The sequence below is a fragment of the Chelmon rostratus genome, chromosome 21, assembly GCF_017976325.1.
Source record: "Chelmon rostratus isolate fCheRos1 chromosome 21, fCheRos1.pri, whole genome shotgun sequence".
NCBI classification, from domain to species: Eukaryota; Metazoa; Chordata; class Actinopteri; order Chaetodontiformes; family Chaetodontidae; genus Chelmon; species Chelmon rostratus.
The window spans coordinates 14,584,019-14,604,702 of NC_055678.1; the positions used below are offsets into that span (position 1 = coordinate 14,584,019).

Genomic DNA, 20,684 nt, shown 5'->3' on the forward strand with positions numbered 1-20,684 from the left:
CGCTGCTCTTTTAATTCCTCCTGCTTCTATTTCCTGTCATTTTCACGGAGTCGCGGAGCCAGCAGATGACGTGCCTTTTAGCATCCTTGCTGGCTCTTGATGGCACACATGTAGGTGCAGTGAGATTGGGACGTAACTACAGTAGTCTCGTGCATGAAGAGAGATGGTAGTAGAGTGTGTGTGTGTGTGTGTGTGTGTGTGTGTGTGTGGATGGCGAGGCTCTGGTCTGGAGCCTGGGAGTCAGGCTTTGAGCTGTGCTGTTCATAGTCTGCTGATTTATGCGCCTCACAGGGAAATCTCTCATTTGTAGCTCTTTCATCTCATTTTTCCCCTCCACTCTCTTTCTCTCTCTCTCTCTCTCTCCATTTCTCTCTCACTGTCCTCTCTCTTCTTCCCGCCGTAATGTGATTCAGTACAGCCGCTCATCCCAGGCGACATGCCATGCTTTGCTTGCACACCCTGCTCTCTCTAACATGAATGAGTCAATTGATGAATAATAAGATAGAGCAGAAGGAAAATGCTATCTGGATCTAGTCGAGCAAAAGAACTCCTTTTCTCCCCTGAACGTTTTCTTTGTAAGCACCGCTCGGGCGCTTACTCACACATTGAATGTGTTTGTGTCCCCAGTGCCATAATGCTTTTACGGACCTTTGTGTGTGTGTGTGTGTGTGTGTGTGTGTGTGTGTGTGTGTGTAAGCGCCTTCCACAACCGCCTTGTTTGAGTAGCCCTGTCACTTGTGCAATTCCGTGGTGTCAAAACAGATCAGAAAGGTCTGGCTTGACTCCTGCCCTCACACACACACACACACACATATATGCAGGCGTGCACACACACACACTCTCTCTCTCTCACACACACACACAGATTGAAGGCTCAGTGCCAGGGCCCTTGGTGGTTGGAGGCTTATGAAAGGGTCGGACTGAGGAGAGGTTGCCAAGTGTACGGCAATAAGCGTAACAGCCAAGCTAACGAGAGTCAGAACCTCTGACACACACACACACACACAGACACACACACACACTGAGACTGTACTGTCGGGCTCTTGAGCTCTCTCAGTAGTCACCACCAGCGGCAACCAGAAAACGTGTGTGTGTGTGTGCGAGAGAGAGAGTGTTCACTATATCAGTGTGTGGACAGAGGCTTTTGTTAATTGGCAAATGTGACAATGGAACACGAGAGGATATTGATCTTCAATCGGATGCAGATCGATTTGACTCGTCATCCTTCCAGGTGCGTGTGTGTGTGCGGGTGTGAATGTGTGTGTATTGATCAGCAGCAGCCCATTCAGAGAGCTACAGTGAACAATATCACTCCACTGTGTCTGAGTTTGCTTCCCTCTCCTTGTGACATGTTATATCACCACCATCGCCCCTCCCTTTGACGTCTTCCGTTTCCCCTCTCCTGTGCGCTTCTTCCTCCGTCTCCTCCTCTTCCTCCCCCCTTTCTCTCTTCAGAATCGAGTGAAACCTTGGGACGGTCTGGCCTGTTATCTGTTGTCTCGCCGTTTTGTTTCACTGTGGATTTCATCAAGCACTCTTCAGCAGCTGCTGAGACGAACACACAAAAGAGGATACTGGGTTATTTTCTTTCTTGCTGATTCTTGCTTGTGCATCACAGTACATGTACCGTAAATTACTTGGTTAAATAAATGCAAGACCAGAGAGGCTGAAATTCAAAAAGGAGAAAAATAACCTTGACGTGTTTTGGGTGCCTTTCATCTACAGACACTTTGGGTTTCGCGTGAAAGCGTTTACAATGTTGCTGTTTCTAAACATGCGTGCCAAGTATTTTGAGCAGATTGATCCATCCTTAATTAAAACTGACACCGTGTTGCTTAAAGGTGTGAAAGCATGAGTGCACTTGTGAAAAAATGCAGTATATTTTGCACAATTGGAGCCAACTTTTTTAAAGCAACTTTTATTCGCTGAGGTTAGATGCAAATTCCATCCTAAAATAATCGGATGCTAGCATAGGTGTTATTTCAATCACCCCTGGTACGAGTTAAAGTGTGACAATTTTCACAGTTAAAAAGCTACTTTCTGTGGTGAATTTACTTTTTTTTTTTCCTTTTGTAGATAAATTTCCCCCTGTGTGACTGTTAAACGTCAGTGTAAAATTGCGCCTCTGAAGCTCTGGCTGTTAAATTCTGAAGCGCTGACACCAAATCCTGACGTTTATATTGTTGAATCTCCAGATTTGCTGCTATCAAACTCCATTGTGGCTGCACTGGAAATATAACGCAATCCCAAAATTTATGTTTGGCCCCGTTATCCATGCGAATACCAAAAATATGCCAAGCAGCGAAACCTGCCCAGAAAAGCAAGGCACATTTCCAGTGCTTGTTTTTTATAAAACAGTGTTTAAGTGTTTTTGAGTGGATTTTCCCCTTAGCAAATCACATTACAGTCAATCATGAATAAACTAAAGCAGATTTCGCTCACTGTAAGTACAGCTGACTGTATTAGTATGAATAGAAACTCGGATTTTTATCACCTTGGATTGTCAACATTGGAGGATTCGCTGCCTGTGTGTTGACACACTTTTCCAACTCATGATGCCAACTGGGAAAAATGGGAGGCATACAAACACATTTTCTACTTTAATTACCACTACTGAGACTGTAAGGAGCTGTTTTCTCAACCCGCAGCTTGTATTTATGGTAAATAACATATGCACATATAGTAATAAGCTGCACGTAATTGTGATGTCACTTGGGTTAGAGTGGAATTTTTGACGTAGACGGATATCCGACCAGAAAGTGAAACCCACTGATGAGCGGAGTTAGTGTAATGTTTGTTATGCTCCTGTTCTATCTCACTCAGTCTTCCTCTGATATATCTCATCAGTTGTGGGTAATTCAGTGTGTTTGCATTCATCATTTGACGTTTCTGCTCAGAGCTACGGGAAACTAGGAGAGGATGCAGCGGTGACAGATGGAAAGGGAATGTGCAGATCAGGATAAAACAAAGGCGGAAACAGAGGGCAGGAAGAGAAGAAGGGGAGGAGAAGAAAAAAAAAACAGGGACAGAAATAAGGTTTACGTTAGTGGCTGGCCTCCGAGCCGATTTTCCATATCAGCAGGCCAGAGGGAGCGGGCAAATATGATTTTCTCCCCAACTCGCCAACAGAAAACAGACAGAGAGGGGAGGGAGGGAGGTGACAGGAAAGAGAGGGGATGGGGGGAAGAGGAGAAAAGGAAAGGAATGAGTAAATGGAAAAAGATGGGGAAACGGGGGATGGGTGGAGATCTGTGAGGGTGAGAGATTAGTCAACAAGGAATGCCGACTCTTTACACCACTAAACTTACTGATCAATATCGCTACTGTTTGAAATCAGTGTAACTCATTTTTGAATGTCTTCTTTAATACAAGTTAACTTTAAAAGCCCATGGAGGCACTTCCAGATGCCTTGTGTAATCTCAAAAATGCATGGCTGCTCGGCTGAAAACTGCCCCTCTCTGCTGTAGTAGACGAGGTGCAGCGAGCTGCGTGTCTATCAGTCTCTACTTGACGTGCGTGTGTGTGAATATGTGTGTGTGAGAGTCTGCACTGCCGGGGCGTGGGGGCTGGGGTGCTTGTGAAACCAGCCTGAGTCTTATATGAGCTGTGTTTTATTATGACTGGCTGAAAGGCCACTGATCTACAGTTGTACACGAGAAGAGGATTTGGAGGAGTTAAAAAAAAAAGAAACAGAAAAAAAACGACTGTAAAAATATCCCTTCTGAGAGAGAGAACGAAAGAGAGACAGAAAGAGAAAATAAATGTGCAGAAGGGAAAGTTTTGGACGCGTCTTTTTTTCCCTCCTTCCTCCAAATTTATTATGACAGCAGAGAATGAAAATATCAAGAGTGAAAGATTGAGGGATTTCTGCTTTTAAACTGAGTACAGTGTGTGTGTGTGTGTTGATGTTTCGGATCCAGCTGTATAAATACACACACACATACACCTCTTTCTGATTTGTTTCTTAATACACACCGCTGCTCCATCTCCCTCTTGATTTATCCCATGCCCTCTTTCTGGTGTGTGTGTGTGTTTGTGTGTGTGAGTGTGTGTGAGTGAGAGAGAGACAGATTGGCAGACAGTTGAAGGCGCTTGTGGTTGTGGTTGTTAGGCGGCGTCGGGTCGTGGTTGAGGTGAGGGTACTGTACATATGTGTGTGTTCATGTCTGCGTGTGTGTGTGACTCAAATGTGGACTGTTGTGGTTGTGGTAATTGTCTCTGATGCGAGGCAGCATTTATGGGTAACGACCCAACCCACTACCCCTCTCTCTCTCTCTCTCTCTCTCTCTCTCTCTCTCTCTCTCTCTCTCTCGCTCCATCCAGTGACTAATTACCTGATTCCCCATGGATTTGTCTCTTCCTTCCCCTACAACTGTTCGGGTTGTTCCGCTAAATGAGAGCATGCTGATATGTGGGGATGCGTTCAAACAGAGCTAAACTGAACTGAGCCTGTTTGTTGAAAGTGCAACAGAATGAGATTTACCATCATCCGGGAAGTGGAACTAGTTTTTTCCTCCTAGTTCCAGGCCGCATCCCTGAATATGATTGGTCAATTTATGTAAAAAGGGAAGAGACGTGCTGAATTTCCTCACTGCCCTTTGTTATGTCTAATTGCTATCGGCGCTAATAGGCTCTAGAAAACCTGGATGTAGTATCTGTTGTGGAGTTTGGAGTTGGGTTTTCAGCTCACTGACTTCTTTGTAACATTCAAACCAGAGAGTGTGAATTTGCTTCTCTGGGCTGCATGTAAATGAGTCTCTCAGAGATATTTGTGTGGCTGTTTCCTTAATACTTTTATGTGCATGTTTGCTTCTTGTCTTCATTTCAAATCCACCTCCCAACAAGAGTTAAATCAACCGATCAACTTGCTCGATGTGCAGGTCCACAGTATCCGTTGTTGACATTTGGCTCCTCTGTGAGCCTCTGCAAACTGTGGTTGCCCATGACACTCTTCTATGTGTAGTTTCGAGGCTGCAACACAGTCTCATAGCAATTCATGAACGAATTTAATCGAGAGGACTCATGCACATTGTTTTTGTGTACGCAATGTTTTTCGTGACAGGGCCACTCTCAAACTGTTGCATCTTTCGTGTCTGCGCCACGTTCACTGTTGTTCTCATTTCGCTGGTCTGGTTGCAGTTTCCTGCTCAGGTTTAGGAAAAGATTATGGTTTAGGTAAAAACATTGTTGTTTGAACATGTTTCCTGTGTGAAAGTCCTGTGCTTAACCCATCCGTCCACCACAGCCCCTTCCCTTCATGGACCTTGTCACTCTTTCCACTGCTTTTGTCCTTATTAGTTTGAAAGTTTCACATTTGTGCTCATGTAACAGCTCTGATGCTGGGCTTCCATCGCGTAGACATTAAGATGTAATTTGTATATTTCCAGTTTGTGCAAATAGCACAAAAGTTTAAGCGACCAAAAACAGTCCTGCACTAAAACAACGCCAGGTGCTCAACTTCATGAAGTCCAGTTAATTTTTAATTTTATTCACTTAATTGATCCCAAACTGGGAAATTATTCTCTGCATTTCACCCATCACTGTTTTTGAAACACACACATGCACAAGCAACATGCAGTGAAACAGACAGGAGCAGTGGGCTGCCGCATCAGGCGCCCGGGGAAAGAGTAGTAGTAGTAGTAGAGCAGTGGATCCATGAGTTTGGAGGCTTTTCAGATGCCAAAGCACTGCACTCTGGTTTACAGTTCTGGAAAGTTCTCACGGTCGCAATCATTGTATCTTTCATTGTGACGATTGTGAGATAAAAAGTGAAAATACGGCGTTCACGTTACATAGTAATCTACCAGGAATGTGCTCATGCACTTGCTTGATTGGCCACTGCAGCACCTTGACAGACGATATCATGTTGCAGTCAGACAAAAGCTGAGCCTGGAGCAACATTTTTGTCGGACAACCCTGCTTTTTTTTTCTTTTGCTGGAGCCCTCCTCTGCGGCGATGTTCTGGCTTCATTCTTAAGTCAATCTGATTACTATAGAGAGACTTGACAATTAAAGCAGACGTACTACACTGCCTATCAGGCCTTAAAATATTCTTGATGTAAAAGTAATTTTCTAAATCTCCACCAAAACAGAATTTAAAAGTAGCTTATAATTAGTGAGACCCTAATTTCCAGTTTTGTAGCCTTCTGTTTCCTCTGTTCCTCCAGTACATTAGAGCCATTTGAAGAGTTACAGCTTAAACTGCCTCTGTGATTATCATTTGATGCTAATAAGACTGGCGCCAGTCTCAGGTGAAAATGATCAGCAGTTGCAAATTCTTAGTGTTCAAATACTAGTTGCATGTCGGTTGCATGCCTCAGGCCCCAGTTTGTATCCATTCAGATCAGACTCGAGAAAAAAAAACTGTCACCTTGAAGCGTTTTCCTGATCATTATTTTAAGGGGGGGGACAAAATCACACACTGTATGTGTGTCACATGTGAAGAGAAAAAAATGATCAGAATTGGGACACTTCCAGCTGCGCTGTGATTGTAGCTTAAAGGGATTAATTTCTCTGGGGCAGGTCACAAAATTTCATTTTTTACAGCACGACTCAGTAATGTGAGCTGCTGTGTCCGACTTCTTAGCTTCTAACAGGAGAAAAATCCCCCCCAGCCTGGTTCTGAAAGTGTTGTATTTAAGTGATATTAAAACATTGACTCTTGTCATAAAGTGGTGGGGAAACGTGTTTTACCACTGCTATGTGTCATATCTTTAAAATGAATATTAGCATGTCTGGCGCCATGGTTTTTTTTTTTTTTTCTGAATGGCAAAGGCGTTTTTGCAAGCAACAGGCGGCACACGCATCTGGGCACGAATGGAAATCACAGGCATCATCAGAGGATTGAAAAGCAGACGAGCATTTTCAAATACGTGTGAAAAATTGAGGCGTGCAGAAGCGCAGAAAGCATGAAGCATTTGTCGTTTAAGCGTGTTCCTTTTTGAACTGCTGGGGAAGTTTGACCGCACATCTGCTCCTTCTCAGTTTAGCAGACATACTAAAGAGCTTGTCAGTTCTTCTTCTGTGGTGTTGCTTGCTCATTGGCACCTTAGCCAAGTTTTTATCAGCGAACACCTCTCTAACCTCCTCCGCCTTTCTGTCTCTCAGGTGCTTCCTTCATGGGTTCCTTCCTAGCCAGCAGTATGGGGTCGCCACCCTCGCACCCTCCTCACCCCTCGGGACCTGCTGCCTCCCCCTCCTCCCCCTCCTACAGGGCTGGACCCCATTCGAGGGCTTCCCCTATCTGGTTCCCCCATTCACATGAAGGTAAACCACACACACATACACACACACACACGCAGGATGCAGCCCAGAGTGCTTGGGTCTCTGGTTAATCCAGGGTCTTGGTTTGGGATTAGATCGAGATGGAGCCATTAAGTGGTTTAACCAACACTGAGCTGAGGCCAAACACGCGCAGCAGTGACGCCTCAGATGATGCTACTTATAGAAACACACACACACACGCAGCTCTCTTCTGGCTCTGTATGTCAGCAGGCATGTGGCTTTGTGTCTGTGGCTCTTTTCTAGTTCAGAGCTGGAGCACCGTGACGCTTTCAAAACTGGTGCACAACCAAAACCTTCCTCTTCCTCTTGCCCAACCCGTAAACACCCAAACAAACACGCAAACACATGCACCTCCATGCAGTAAAAAACATCACAGTCAGCGGTGATTCAGCTTCTGGCTCCTTACATTCTCTCCCCTCCTTTTACTCAATCAGTCCTCAGCCCCCGACTCTCTTTTAGGGGTGAGTTTTAAATTTCATGAGCTCCTACACCCCCCCGACACACACACGCACACACACACACACACACACCGACTCATACCCCCGTTTCCACCATCCTCTCCCTCTCTTCACAGCCCCCTCCCCCTCTGACCGCAGCCCCACCCTCAGGGCCCCTTCTGTGCTAACCGACCTCCAACGGCCCCCTTCCTGATCAGACACACACACGAGCACAAAAATGTGCGCATCCACATGTATCATGTCCTCTTTCGGCTGTTAACCGTTTGTGGTCAAAGAGTGAGCTCGACTTAGTTATCTGTCGCTTTCAGGTATGTGTGTGTGTGCGCGCGCGTGTGTGTGTAAGCGGATTTCACTTTGACAGCAAGATGGGTCTAAAGAGATAACTTCCAAAAAGGCTTCCGCCACAGGCTCTATTTCTCAACTAACTGAAAACGGTCAGAATCAGAATTTCACGTTTCGCCAGTTTTCCACAATTTGTGAGTAAGTAAACGACACAGTGATGTCGCCTTGGGAAGGTTTGCAACGTCACTGAGGAATTAAGCAGAGTCAGGTTCCAGTGCAGACGTTAGCTTTATTTGTTGTCTTTGACGTCACGCCGAGTAATGCTCTGTAACCAGTTCATAGCAAGAAAAGCACGGTAATATATGACTTTGACGGTGACTGCGTTCCATTCAGGTGAGCCAGTTTCACCACCCTGGCATAGTGCACGACTTACTGTGACACTTAAGTGGAGCCATTGTGAGCTATGACTTGTCAAAATGTCATGAAAACGGGCCTTTCTGACTTATTTTACAGCAACCTGCCAGTGATCCAACAAACAGTTCGACTAAACAGTTGCAAGCCTGCACATTTGTCACTTTTCCACCAATTGCCACAGTTTGGATTTGAAAATTCCAGCAATTTCTATTTGTAATCAGCCTTTCAATGCTTGTACCAGAAGAGCCAGACAGTCCAACTTTCCCTGGAGGAAGCCGCTGTTTATGAGACAGTTTTTATTTCCCCTTTCTAAATTTTAATCTGTCACATCCTTCTGGTGAAGAAGTGTACACACCAGAATTTAATTTGGGCAAATAAGGCGAACACGCTGCCTCTCCCTCGTGGAGGCAGGACACTTCTCCGCTGCGGCCCAAATTTGTGTTTTAAGCTCATAAGACGAACTCATGAGAGCTGTGTTTTTACATAGAAATCTCTCCTGATGCAGCTTTAAAGCTTGAGAGGAGACAAGAGTTTTGTTTGTACAACTGCCTCATTTGCAGCTCATCGAGCGATAAATAGCAACAGTTAAGCCCTGAAAATGAGCACTAATGTCGCCCGGAGTGACTGTCTTAAATCAGATTCATAGAAAGAGTCGGAGGCAGGACTTCGACGGGAACGCAAGAGAGAGCAGCGGCGGTGAGGAGAGAGCAAGAATGTGTGTGTGTGTGGAGGGAGTGTGTGTGTGTGCCTATCAGACAGATTTTGTGTCTGTGTGGCTCGGCTTTGATGTCTGAACACACACACACGTACACCCACATGCACGGATGCGCGCGCACACACTACAAATGATTGTTTTTAAGAATTCAAGCCAGGGAGCTCTGGTAGGCGGTGTGCCAGCTGGCCACGGTCCAGAGAGTGGAGCGTAGCCAGCACAGAGAGAAGAAACCTGGCCGATACACAGCGCGTGCACACACACACACACGCTGCAGACACACACATTGTCACAGATGAGACATATTCACGAAGAAATGCACAGTGGTTTGAGAAACAGCACATATTCCCTCACATATACACACACATGCACAAAAGTGTTTCTCTCTCTCTGTCTGTCTCTCTCTTTCACACACACACACACACACTCGCTCGCTCTCCCTCTTCCACACCTGTCCTTGTTTTTTGTCCCCTCTCTCATGTGTTCTCGCTCCTCTTCTTGCCTCCCTTTCCTCTTTCTTCTCATCTCATCCATCTCAAAGCTCTCCACTTCCCTTTCACTTGCTCCTTCATCTTCCATCCCCCCTCTCAGACACACACACACACACACATTCCCCGCAACACACATACACACTCCCCTCTCCATACGCCTCACAGCAGCACCAGATTGGGGACTTTTCATATTGACAGCCCTGTTCTTCTGGTGTCTCCTTTACTTTTACCGTCTTTACATCATTCGCTCAGTCGCTAACCTCCTCTATCCCTTCTTCCCTTTCATTTTTTTTTCACCGTGTCCCTCTGCCGTCTTTGTTCCCCTCTTCTTCCTTCTCATCTCCCCTCCCTCCCTCCTGAGTTTTATCACTCATCATTACCCAGGGGATTGGCTTTAGATGGCTGATAGAGCCTTTTGGCTAATTGTCGCCATTTAGATTCGCTGGTTGTTAACCAGTCAGAGTAATCACACACACACACGCACACACACACACACACACACACACACACACACACACACACACACACACACACAGTGTACACATTCATGCATTTATATTGCAGCAGGAACACGCAGACACACTGAGTCCCACACACACATGCTGGGAGCAGTGAGGGGGTGTTGGTGGTTTTGCAGTGCGACTGTGGAATGCGTAGGATGAGTTTTTATGGAGTGCTGTTTACTTTGGCCACCACCGTTAAACTTTTAACGGCTGCCAATTAACGGGCCGGCAAGGACACTCTGTGGGGCATGAAACCAGCTGCTGGAGAACACACACACACATACTATCTAAACCTTTTGGTCCCATAATGTGGAGTTGTGTGCCTTCTATGCATATGTGTGTTTATGCACTTGTGTATGAGCTTGTGTGTATGTGTGTGGGACTGTGGTGATTCTGCTGTTTTTTCCCCCCAATAACCCCCCCAAACCGCTACGCCAACCCCAAATACATACACACCCGCACCTAGCCTCACCCACCCACCCCCATCAACACAACCACCAAGACCTCCTCTATCCTACGATGCAGTTCAACGTCCTTGAAGACGAGGAACAGAGTGGAACAACCATTCACCTCCCAGTGACCTCCTCTGAGGACTGTGTGTGTGTGTGTTTTAAGGAGGGAGGGGGTTTTCGACGCTTCATACTATTTGTCTTGGGTTTTGGGAAAATGTGTTTTGTAGAAGAGCAAATTCCATCTAGTTAAATGCTACAAACGCTTGGCAGTAGCTGTCGGCTGTGGTTTTTGTCACCACTTTGTCCACTGTAAATAATGTCAACTCATGTGGCGTGTTTGTGCAAAAGTGCCTTTATAGTGAAAGTAGCACTAACTGGCCATATTTTTTCTGTGTTTCCCAAAATGGCCCCGTTTCATGATAGATTGTGGAGATAAACTGTTTGTTTAGAGGGCTGCTGAATGTCAACGCTGTGGAGAAACATCAATTCTTTCTCGCTCTCCCTCCCTCTGACAGGGTACCCCAGCTATTCTGGAAGTCTCGCTTCTCCTTTTCTCCCCATGAGTCCCCTGGATCACCACAGCAACGGTCTCTATGGACAGCACCGCTTCTATGAAACTCAAAAAGGTAGGTGTGTGTATGAATGTCGTGAAAACATTGCTTTATATGTACTTGCCCAAAACGCTTGATCAGCACTCATCGCAGGAGTAAAAACAGCTGGTAACTCGGGGCCTAGCTTTTCTCCAGATATCACACAGACATATTTTAACATGTAGATTTCTGCCACTGTTCTTCCAGATCACTTCTACCTGAGAGGCCTTCCTCCTCAGCCCCCTCTGCTCTCCACCACTCACAGCCTTCCTCCGCTGTCCAGGACCGCCCCGGGACACCCACTTGGCTCTTGCAGCCGAGATACGGACAGTGGGGGAGGAGGCGGGAAGAGCGCCAAGGATGCGGGTGAGAAAGGGATTTCATCTGTGTCAAAAATGAAGGAGCGATCAAGCAGCAAGGAGCGGCACCAGGAGGGCAAAGACAAACAACATCAGCTTCATCAGCACCATCCTCACCAGACGAACCCTGCCGCCGCTCCATCCGGCCACCACCAACAAGCTTACCCCCACCCTCACCATGCCCTCCTTCCTCACCTCACACCGCAGGGCAGGGAGGAGGACCACAGGCACTCTGTGGAGCGGCATAAGGAGTACAGAGACAGTGACTCAGGCAGTCAGGAGACAAAGCATATGAGTGCTTGTAAACTGTCCAGTGGTTCGGTTGCAGAGACTGGCACTGGAGCAAAGGGGGGAGCACTGAGCAGCTGCAGTGGTGGTGGGGTGGGTAGACCTCCTTCTGGAGGTGGCAGGCGGTGCTCCAGGGATGGACCCATAAATGGGGAGATGAGGATCAGCGAATCCTCAGCCGCTTCCAATGAATGTATGAGAAGAGGTGCGGCTGCAGTGACAGCCATCTTGGCACCTCCAACCTCCCACTCTGTGGCCTCCTACTCCATGCCTCCTCCTCCGCCTCCGCCGCCTCCTCCACATGCCTTGCACATGGGCTCCACAGTGGCAGGAGGGTGGCTGCACCATGCACATCACCATCCTCATCCTGAGTTTTACTGTCCCCCAGCGCCTCTTACACTAACGCCCTCCAAAGACCCGGCATCCACCCCTGGAGGCCCTGGCAGGGAAGCGAAAGTCATTGGCCCAACTTACGTGCCCTCGGTTGGGCCACTGGGAGACCTGGCAGCCACTGACTGTCGTGGAGCAGGAGGAGGTGGGAGAAAGGGAGAGGACAAGACTGTAGAAGGATCTTATGAAAGTTCCTCTCATCACCTCAGCCGACTTAGTAGTTGCCAGAAGAAGGACAAATCCCAGCCACACCAGCAGCAGCTGGGATACGGCAAGGCTGACAAACCTCCTGACTGGAGCCACCAGGCGCAGCACTTCCACAAACCCAGCTCCAACATGAGCTCTCAGCCTGAGCTGCGGTCATGCAGCTTGGACACATCTTCATCCCTCAGAGATGTAGAGGCTGTGGACGAAGTTTACCGTCCCTCACTCCCACTAGATGCCCAGGCAACACACCCTGGTGCTGGACATGGCATACCCAAGACTGGCCCAGAGACCAGCACTCCTCCCTTCAGGGACTGCTCCCACTCTGGTCCTCATCCTGATGGGAGGGTGGCATCAGGGGCTCACCGGGAGGGACAAAAGGTTGCAAGGATACGGCATCAGCAGCACAGCAGCCATGGACCAAGTGCAGACGAGAGGGGAAGAGATGGAGGTCAAACAGCACCTTCCTGGGGGGCGCGAGGGGGCTACCACGAAGACCAGAGAAAAGGCTCCCATCATGCATCAGTTGGTAATGGTGAGGTAAGAGGGCTCAGCACCAGAGCTCCAAACAGTGACCACAACCAGCCCCACTCTCAACCACCTCCACCTCTGTCCCGCTCCTCATCGCTCACCAGTGAGGCTGAGGGCAGTGCCATGAAGAACCTAATGAATTACAGCTCCCAGCAACCTTTGCTGCTGCCACAGCGGGGCCCCTTTGGAGGTTTGGGCTGCCTCAAGCAGGGTGGAGAGAGATCAGAGAAGGGGGACAGAGGAGGAGCTAAGAGCAACACCCCCCTGCAGGACCCTCCCAAACAATCGCTCCCGCCTCGCCGAGGCTCCACTAACGAGGGAGAGAGGAGTGACAGAGGTGGGAAGGAGGCGGGGGAGGCAGGTGAGGGGGAGGTGCGACAGCCTCCGGTGGGTATTGCGGTTGCGGTAGCCAGACCCCCCCATCGTTCCCCAGACAACACCCCTGGACACAGCAGACAGGGCAGGGTGCTGCCCAGCATGAAAGGTCAGACATCATTTATGCTCCTTGCTCTGAAAGTCAATTAATGTTATTTCTGTTCTGTAACACCCATGAACAGCCGCTGATGTTGCACAGTATCTTACATGTCTTGGTTCAGAGAAGCTTTAAGCATGTCAGACTTAAATAGCAACGATGTACATCTGCATGGACAGTGTCTGTTCAAGGACTTGCAGGAAATGTAGATCACTTTCTGTCCTAGACATATATGAGGCATTTTGAGGGTTATTCGGTGTGCAAGAAAGGTGCAATGTCTGGCATGCAATGAGCATGACAATATGACATTAAGTAAGTGAGTATCTGCGTATAGTCAGAAACAGAAACAGGAAAAACGTTTGAGGAAGTGGCCAGAGAGCCCCCCTTTGTCTTTTCAGAAGTACAGGTGTTTGAAACATTGCCATCTAATGGCATTTTTGATTCGTGCCTGACAGCTGATGTAAGCGTGTTGCTTTGGTTTACAATTCAGGGGTGTCGCGCCCTGTGTATCCGCTTGGTCGGGAAGCAGAGGAGAGGAAGAGGATGACAGATGAACAGATTAGCCTTCATCACCTGGACAGAGACAGAGAAATGATCATCAGGTACGCTTAATGTCGCAGACACCTCAGACACACACACACACACGCCCATGGTAGCATCTTTTCATTTTTCCTCTCATCTGATAAGCTGCACTTCTTTTATTCTCTCGGCTTCTCTCCCCCAGTCTGAGGCTCTGCTTCTCCTTTCTCTCATCCCCTCACTCCATTTACTCTTCTCACCCTTTGATGTGGTATTTCTGTACCCCCTACACTCTCCTACTCTCCTCCCCTCTCTCTCTCTTCTTCTCGAAGATGAGATGTGGTGCATTAATGTTATGGGGACTAATACGGATGTCTCTGAAGTATCAGACTCTTATTATGTAGTCATATTAAGGGAAGAAAACATATAATGAGAACTCATAGACCAGGAACAAGATGATGGCTCTTCCTGTTGCCGTCATATTTCCTTTTCTTGATGATTATAATGGTAGTAGTGATAATGAAGATGACAAGGATGAAGATAATGATCATAATGATGGTGGCGACGATGATGATGATGATGATGACAAAACGAGGGATAATCAGGATAATGACAAAGTTCATCCCGCCTACCGCCACGACAGGGAAAACAAGGATCGCGTGGAGTTCGCCAGGATCCACCCTTCTAGTAGTTGCCATGGTGACCTGACCTCTCACCTCTTGGTTCCCGGAGGGGCCAGCCAGTTGGGGACAGACCCCGCTGCTCACGCTCACCCGGCTCACCACCACTGGATGCAAAGGACAGGAAGTCCCTCCCTCTGGATGGGGCATTCGTACAGTAAGTAGAGGGGCGGGCCACCACATGACGTTTTTATGACCAATGAGCACAGTTTTTCTTCATACACAGAACCTGAACCTTTTTTAATATACCAACCTTCATATGTTTTGTTTTTTTTCTGTCAGTCAGTTAGGGTGGTATGTGAAAGGTGCATGGTGCCATTGCTAATAGAGGAAAAGTTTTGAACACTAAATGTAAAAACTTTTATTGATGGGCTGTCGGTTGAATGACCAAATAAATCAAACATGTAGAACAGAGCAAACTTTAGGAACTCGTGCATAGAGGAGCAAAAGTAATTTGGATGGTTCAAACCTTGATGAAGATGTACTCCTGCTCCTTAGCACAGACATTTTTGAAGAACACCAACGATTTCTTTCGTTTATAGAGTGCAACCCAAGATTTACCCACTGAGAACAACACTATCTTTTTGGAGCAGTAAAGTAAGTATTTAAATGTTGCTCTCATTTGACAGTGTTATGCGTATATCTTTACTCCAGGTCTGAGCCACGTGGGAATGAGCCCAGGCTTCCCCCCAGGTCTGCCCAGCCCTCTGCAGCCCGTCTTGGGGTCGCTCACCCAAGACCCTAACTCCCCGCTGGTGGTTCTTCCTACAGAACCCGGGCCTCATCATCACCTCGGTACACTAAGCATCTTTTTACATCACACACACACACAAAACCAGCAGAGCACGTATTCATTGCTGTCTACCCATGCTTACTGCCCCCCACCTCCCTCCTTCTCTCCATTTGTACCATCGCTGCCATTTCTCTCCCAGAGTTTTAGTATCATTGGCTAATCATAATATAATGCTCAACTAAGTCCCTGTGTCAGTGGGACCATGTTTTATAGCTTCGTTAATGGGAGCAGCTATTCCATTGCCCCCCTCTGCATGTGCCCAGCATTATGCAAACCATTTTAACTGGCGTTCATCTCTTTTGTGGCGGAGCGCTGGTGTGTTTGGACTAGACTTTGTGTGTGTACGTTTGTGCGTGTGAGGACATCTAAAGTTAGTTGTGTTCATGTCTGGAACAACATGAGACATTGCTCAGTGTTAAGGGTTGTATTGTACATCTCTGCCATTGCTAGACAGAGAAAAGAGTGTGTGTGTGTGTGTGTGTGTGTGTGTGTGTGTGTGTGTGTGTGTGTGTGTGTGTCTGCTTTGCAAACAGGCTGTGAAATTTAATTATCTCCCGCCTCCCTTGCCTCGCTCCGTGGGAGTTCCTGCAGAGAGGGGAAGTGCATCCACTGAACCCTTCCCCTGGGAAACATTAGCCCACTCAGGCTAATCTCACAGAACAAAGGTTCCCAGCGACAAAGCAGCCAAGGAGGGATGTGTGTGTGTGTGTGTGTGTGTGTGTGTATCAAGTGTCTATGTACATATGTTTGTATCTGAATTAATCTAAAAAAAATGTGTTTTTCCCTTTATAGGAAAAAAATATAGAAAGTAGAACAAGTGAAAGAAGGTGAATGGAAGGTGTGAAGCATACATTCAGGATTCATTGATTGTGTCTGAGGCCAACATACATCTCATACAGTTCAAAGTAGTTGCATCTTCAGCTAAGATGGCCAAACTCCTCCGCAATCCCACATATTCCAAAGGGCAGTTCAAGGGTCCATTGACACAGTTTCTCTCTTCGTGTCTTTCTTGGGATGCTGCAGGCATGAAAGTATATTTTTACTGACTGCTCATTTATTTAGCAATTTGTTGCTGGTTTGCCAGTAGGAATGTCTTACTCTGTTCTTCTTTTGGAGCAATTTTATGTTCTGTAAATCAAACAATATGCTAAAAACAAGCTCTTCGTTCTTGTCCGTCTCTTCCCTGCCCCAGACGTTCTGGAGCAGTCAGGTCTGTGGCCCCCTGTGTATGGAGGCAGAGGCCCTTCTTCTCACCTGCAGCACCACCCCGTCTACTCCCGCTCCTCATTCCTACGGCAACAGGACCTGTACGCCCTGCAGCATCAGCACCAGCAGCAGCAGCGAGCCATGGAGCACATGCAGCGCCACTCCTTAGGACAGGTAGAACTAATACTTCAATAATCCACACACATTTGGAGTGAGGCTGCATTTTAGCCCAAGCTTGTAAAGTGCTGTCGACTTATTATTGTGAAACTGTGGGAAAATGAGAATTAGGAAGTGTGGAAATCTTGAGAACCTGTGCAAAACTTCATCTTCCTCCTTTGAGTAGTTGTGACTGAATGGCAGCACCACTAGTCATTTGTTTGAAAGTCTCTCAGCACAGATATCCTCATTTCTCAACACTGAAAGAGAATCATATGCAAAATCACACTCAGCAATAATTATCTGAGCCAATGACTTCCAATTTTTTTTTTTTTTGGCAAAAGGTTTCATTGGGGCGTTGGTGTGGTGCTTCTGCATCTCACGTTGCCAGATCATTTGGCAATCAGACAGTGAGGCTGACACTGATTTCTTTTTCATGCCTTTTCTTTCAGTTTTTTTGTTTTGTTTTTTTGAGATATTTGTGCTTGTGTGTGTATTGTGTTTAACAACGCCTTGTCCTATTTACTTAAAACAAATGACTGCATCTCCTGCTTGAGATATAATGCACCAGAATGGAGTTTTTAGGCCAATTTAAGACTTGTTGCAATGTAGCAATGTTGAGCTGTATTAATTAATGTGAAATAGGGTTTATTTATTTGCTTACTTATTTATAAAGTTTGAGCATTTTTCCTTAAAGACTATTTTCTACCCATTTCGCAGAGAAAACACGAGGAGCATGCTATCACTATAGAGGATTCTCCTCATGAATCTTCCGCATCCAGAACTCCCTCCTCTTCTTCTTCTTCATCTTCGTCCACCACGTCCTCACACGTGGCCAAACCCTTCTCTCACACCCCTCCTCCACCCAAGACGCCCACGCCATCTCCGGGGATGTGTCCCAGCAGCCGACAGTCACCTTGCTACCACTCCCCGTCCAGGCGGCCGCACCCGCCGAACCCCCTGACCCCTGCGCCAAGCCCGGCTGCAGCGGCGCCCCGCTCGCCGGCACTCAGCCCTGCTCCTTCACACCTCTCTAAAGGGCTGGAAAGGGGCAGTGACAGAGGAGAGGGACAGCCACCCCAGGACTACCCACAATCCCTGGAGCCAGGTGAGTGTGGAGACATCTTGGCTGGTTAATGAATGCAACATCTGAATATAAAGACGAACTTTTTCAGAAGGTTGAACATTCAGATAACAGAACTATATACAGCAAGCAGGAAATAGAGTAAGATGCAAGGCAAAGACAGACATAGAGAGACATAGAGTGAGAGGAAAAAACAGAGGGAGGGAGGTGGAGGGTGCTGCTGCAGATATGTAGCACTGGTCTTTGAAGCGTGGTATTCTTTTGATTTTGCAGAAATTGTTTGAAGCATGGCTGATCCCTTGCTCTGTGTGTCCTTGAGTGAGTGTGGTGTGTGTGCATTCTTTCCTGCGCAAGCTAAAGAGGGACAGCGGGCAGGTCAGCCATTAAGGTCAGAGAAAGCATATGGGCACTCAGTGTGTGTATGTGTGACCTGCCAGCAAGCATGTGTGTGTCTGAGCTCGCATGTGTGTCACAAGAGGAAGGTCAGTGAAATCTTCAGACAGACCCTCCTTATCCTTCAGGGGTCCTTGAGAAGTACAGGCGGAAGGATACGCATTCATCTGGCTGTGTTGTCAGGGGGTGGAGGGATACCATCAATAATAAGAGTGCAGGGGTGACAGGGCCGGCGTTGCAATCACAGAAAAACGGCGGGGTGTCATCAATATCCCACATAGATCTCTACACTCACTCACACTCCTACACACACACACACATACTGTATGTATAATATACACTACTGTACACATGTGCACACACACTCCCTGTGTTTTCTGCACCCTGCTGTCAGTGTATTATGCCAACTGTAATCACGTTCTTCATCCTGTCTGCCTGAAAAGTATGGCAATGAATATAAAAGCAAAGGCCTAACTTAAAGGCAATGGAGATTTTATATTTCCTGTAGATGCTTGTAAATACATTTTATTTACAGTTTGTTGGAGTTTTTTGTCAGTGGACTTATCCAAACTATGCTGTCCTCTCCTTCCTCCAGACCTACCACCTGTTTACACCTATCCTCCGATCACCATGGGTTACAAGGCCGGGCCCTCGCCTCCTGAAGCCCGACTGGCTGAACAAGCCACGCTGGAGGCCGAGCCAGCACAGCCCGACTCCAAGTCCCTCCCACGTCCGTGCCACGTCCAGCCTCTCGTCGAAGTGGAGGAGAGGAGGGACGTAGAGGCTGAGCGGGACTGTGAAGTGGTGGCTTCCCAGAGTGGAGTTGCAGAGGAAGAGAAGGAAGAAAGGAGGGTGGAAGCAAAAGGATGCTCCGTCTCCGAGCCCGAGAGCGAGATTTCTGGATTGCCGCCAAGCCTGTCCCCAGCTCCGGTCCCATATTCAGCCTGCCTGGCCACAGCCACAGGCAAAGCCCTAAAACTAGAGCTCTCTCTGGGCTGCCCGGGCCAGAAGGCCGGCCTGGAGGAGCCCCAACTATCCAAAGAGCAGGAGGATGACAGTGAATGTGGAAAAGAGGACACAGAGGAGGATGAGCGAGAGAAAATGGGGCCTGCACCAACAGAATGTACTGTCTCTGTGCCTGTAGAGCCTGGAGAGGAGGAGGAGGTGGAGGAGGACAAAGATGGAGAGAATGTAGAGGTGGTTGAGGATGAGGAGGAAGAGGAGAGGAGTGGGCTGAGTCCAGGTCAGAACCTGGTGGAAGTAACTTGTAACTCTCCTGCTCCTTGTCTGTCTTCTGAACCCACCCTCCCTCCCATGGGGAGCGCAGCAGCTCAGCTCCAAGGGGCCTACATGTGGAGCCTGGAGCTCCTGATCGCCGCGGCTCTGTGCGCCACCAGAGATGCCTTGTACCCACCGGTACCTGCTGCCCGGGCCCCAAGCCCACCACCCCACCACGGCATGGAGATACTGGGAGAACTTGCCGAGCTGGAGATCCAGCAGAGGAGCAGGGAGAGCAAAGAGAAAGACGCTGAAGGTGAGTTCATCTGAAAATGCCTCATTTCTTCTTCAGAAGTTCACAAACTGCCTGTGAAATGAAACTAAAAATGTAGAAATGTCACAATCAATTATGTGCATCCTTCTTTTTTAACACGCCCTGTGTGCAACTGATGTTGTCTTGTCACAGTAAAAAGGACCAAAATGCCACTGAAAATCAGATCAAGGAAAAAGAAAAAACGTATCCTACTTCTTTCTTGTCTAAACAAACACACACACTTACAGTGAACAAAAAAAAAGGGTCTGGGAGACGTGTGCAACCCAGATGTGGAGGCCATCAACTCACACACGAACCACACACTCACACACACAGGCAGACACACACATTTCCCACTAACTGTCCTGCTTCCTTCCTCAGCTCAGACTCTCTGTTCTTGCCCATAGACCATAGAGTGTGTGTGTGTGTGTGTGTGTGTGTGTGTGTGTGTGTGTGTGTGTGTGTGTGTTTGGGGGGGGACACAGATGGACAAACAAGCTGAGCTTCAGACACAAGCCAGGACACACACACATACACATACACACACACGCACACACGCTGCCCAGTGTGTCCCCCAGGCTCTGGCGTCTTGCTTTGCTAATTAGACCCTTTCCTTTAAAACACTTCTCCTGTAAGCGCTCCTATTTTCCTCTCGTCCCTCTGAGAGAAAGTGTTTTTATTTATGCCAGCATCTGTGTGTGTGTATGTTTGCCTGTATTTGTGTGTGCACGTGCACAGCGGCCAGTGTGTGTGTGTGTGTGTGTGTGTAAGCTGTTAAGTAATCCCAGATGAATCCCTGCTCTCCTCCATCACAGTCTATGTGTCTCTCCACCAGGCTGCCTGCTCCCTGCCTGCGCCTCCTCCCGCCTCTCCTCCTCCCCTCTTTGTTATT

The 20,684-nt window shown here is 47.7% G+C and overlaps 1 protein-coding gene across 1 annotated transcript in view; it reads left to right on the plus strand.

The window, feature by feature from the left end:
• Positions 1-20,684, plus strand: part of bahcc1b (BAH domain and coiled-coil containing 1b) — a 54,348-nt gene that overhangs the window by 16,036 nt on the left and 17,628 nt on the right. Inside the window, exons 3-11 of the mRNA XM_041962688.1 lie at positions 7,108-7,266; positions 11,112-11,222; positions 11,394-13,442; positions 13,921-14,032; positions 14,593-14,786; positions 15,284-15,424; positions 16,615-16,802; positions 17,505-17,892; positions 18,857-19,795. Of these exons, the coding sequence (XP_041818622.1) occupies positions 7,108-7,266; positions 11,112-11,222; positions 11,394-13,442; positions 13,921-14,032; positions 14,593-14,786; positions 15,284-15,424; positions 16,615-16,802; positions 17,505-17,892; positions 18,857-19,795 (4,281 nt within the window). The remainder of the gene's footprint in view (positions 1-7,107; positions 7,267-11,111; positions 11,223-11,393; positions 13,443-13,920; positions 14,033-14,592; positions 14,787-15,283; positions 15,425-16,614; positions 16,803-17,504; positions 17,893-18,856; positions 19,796-20,684) is intronic.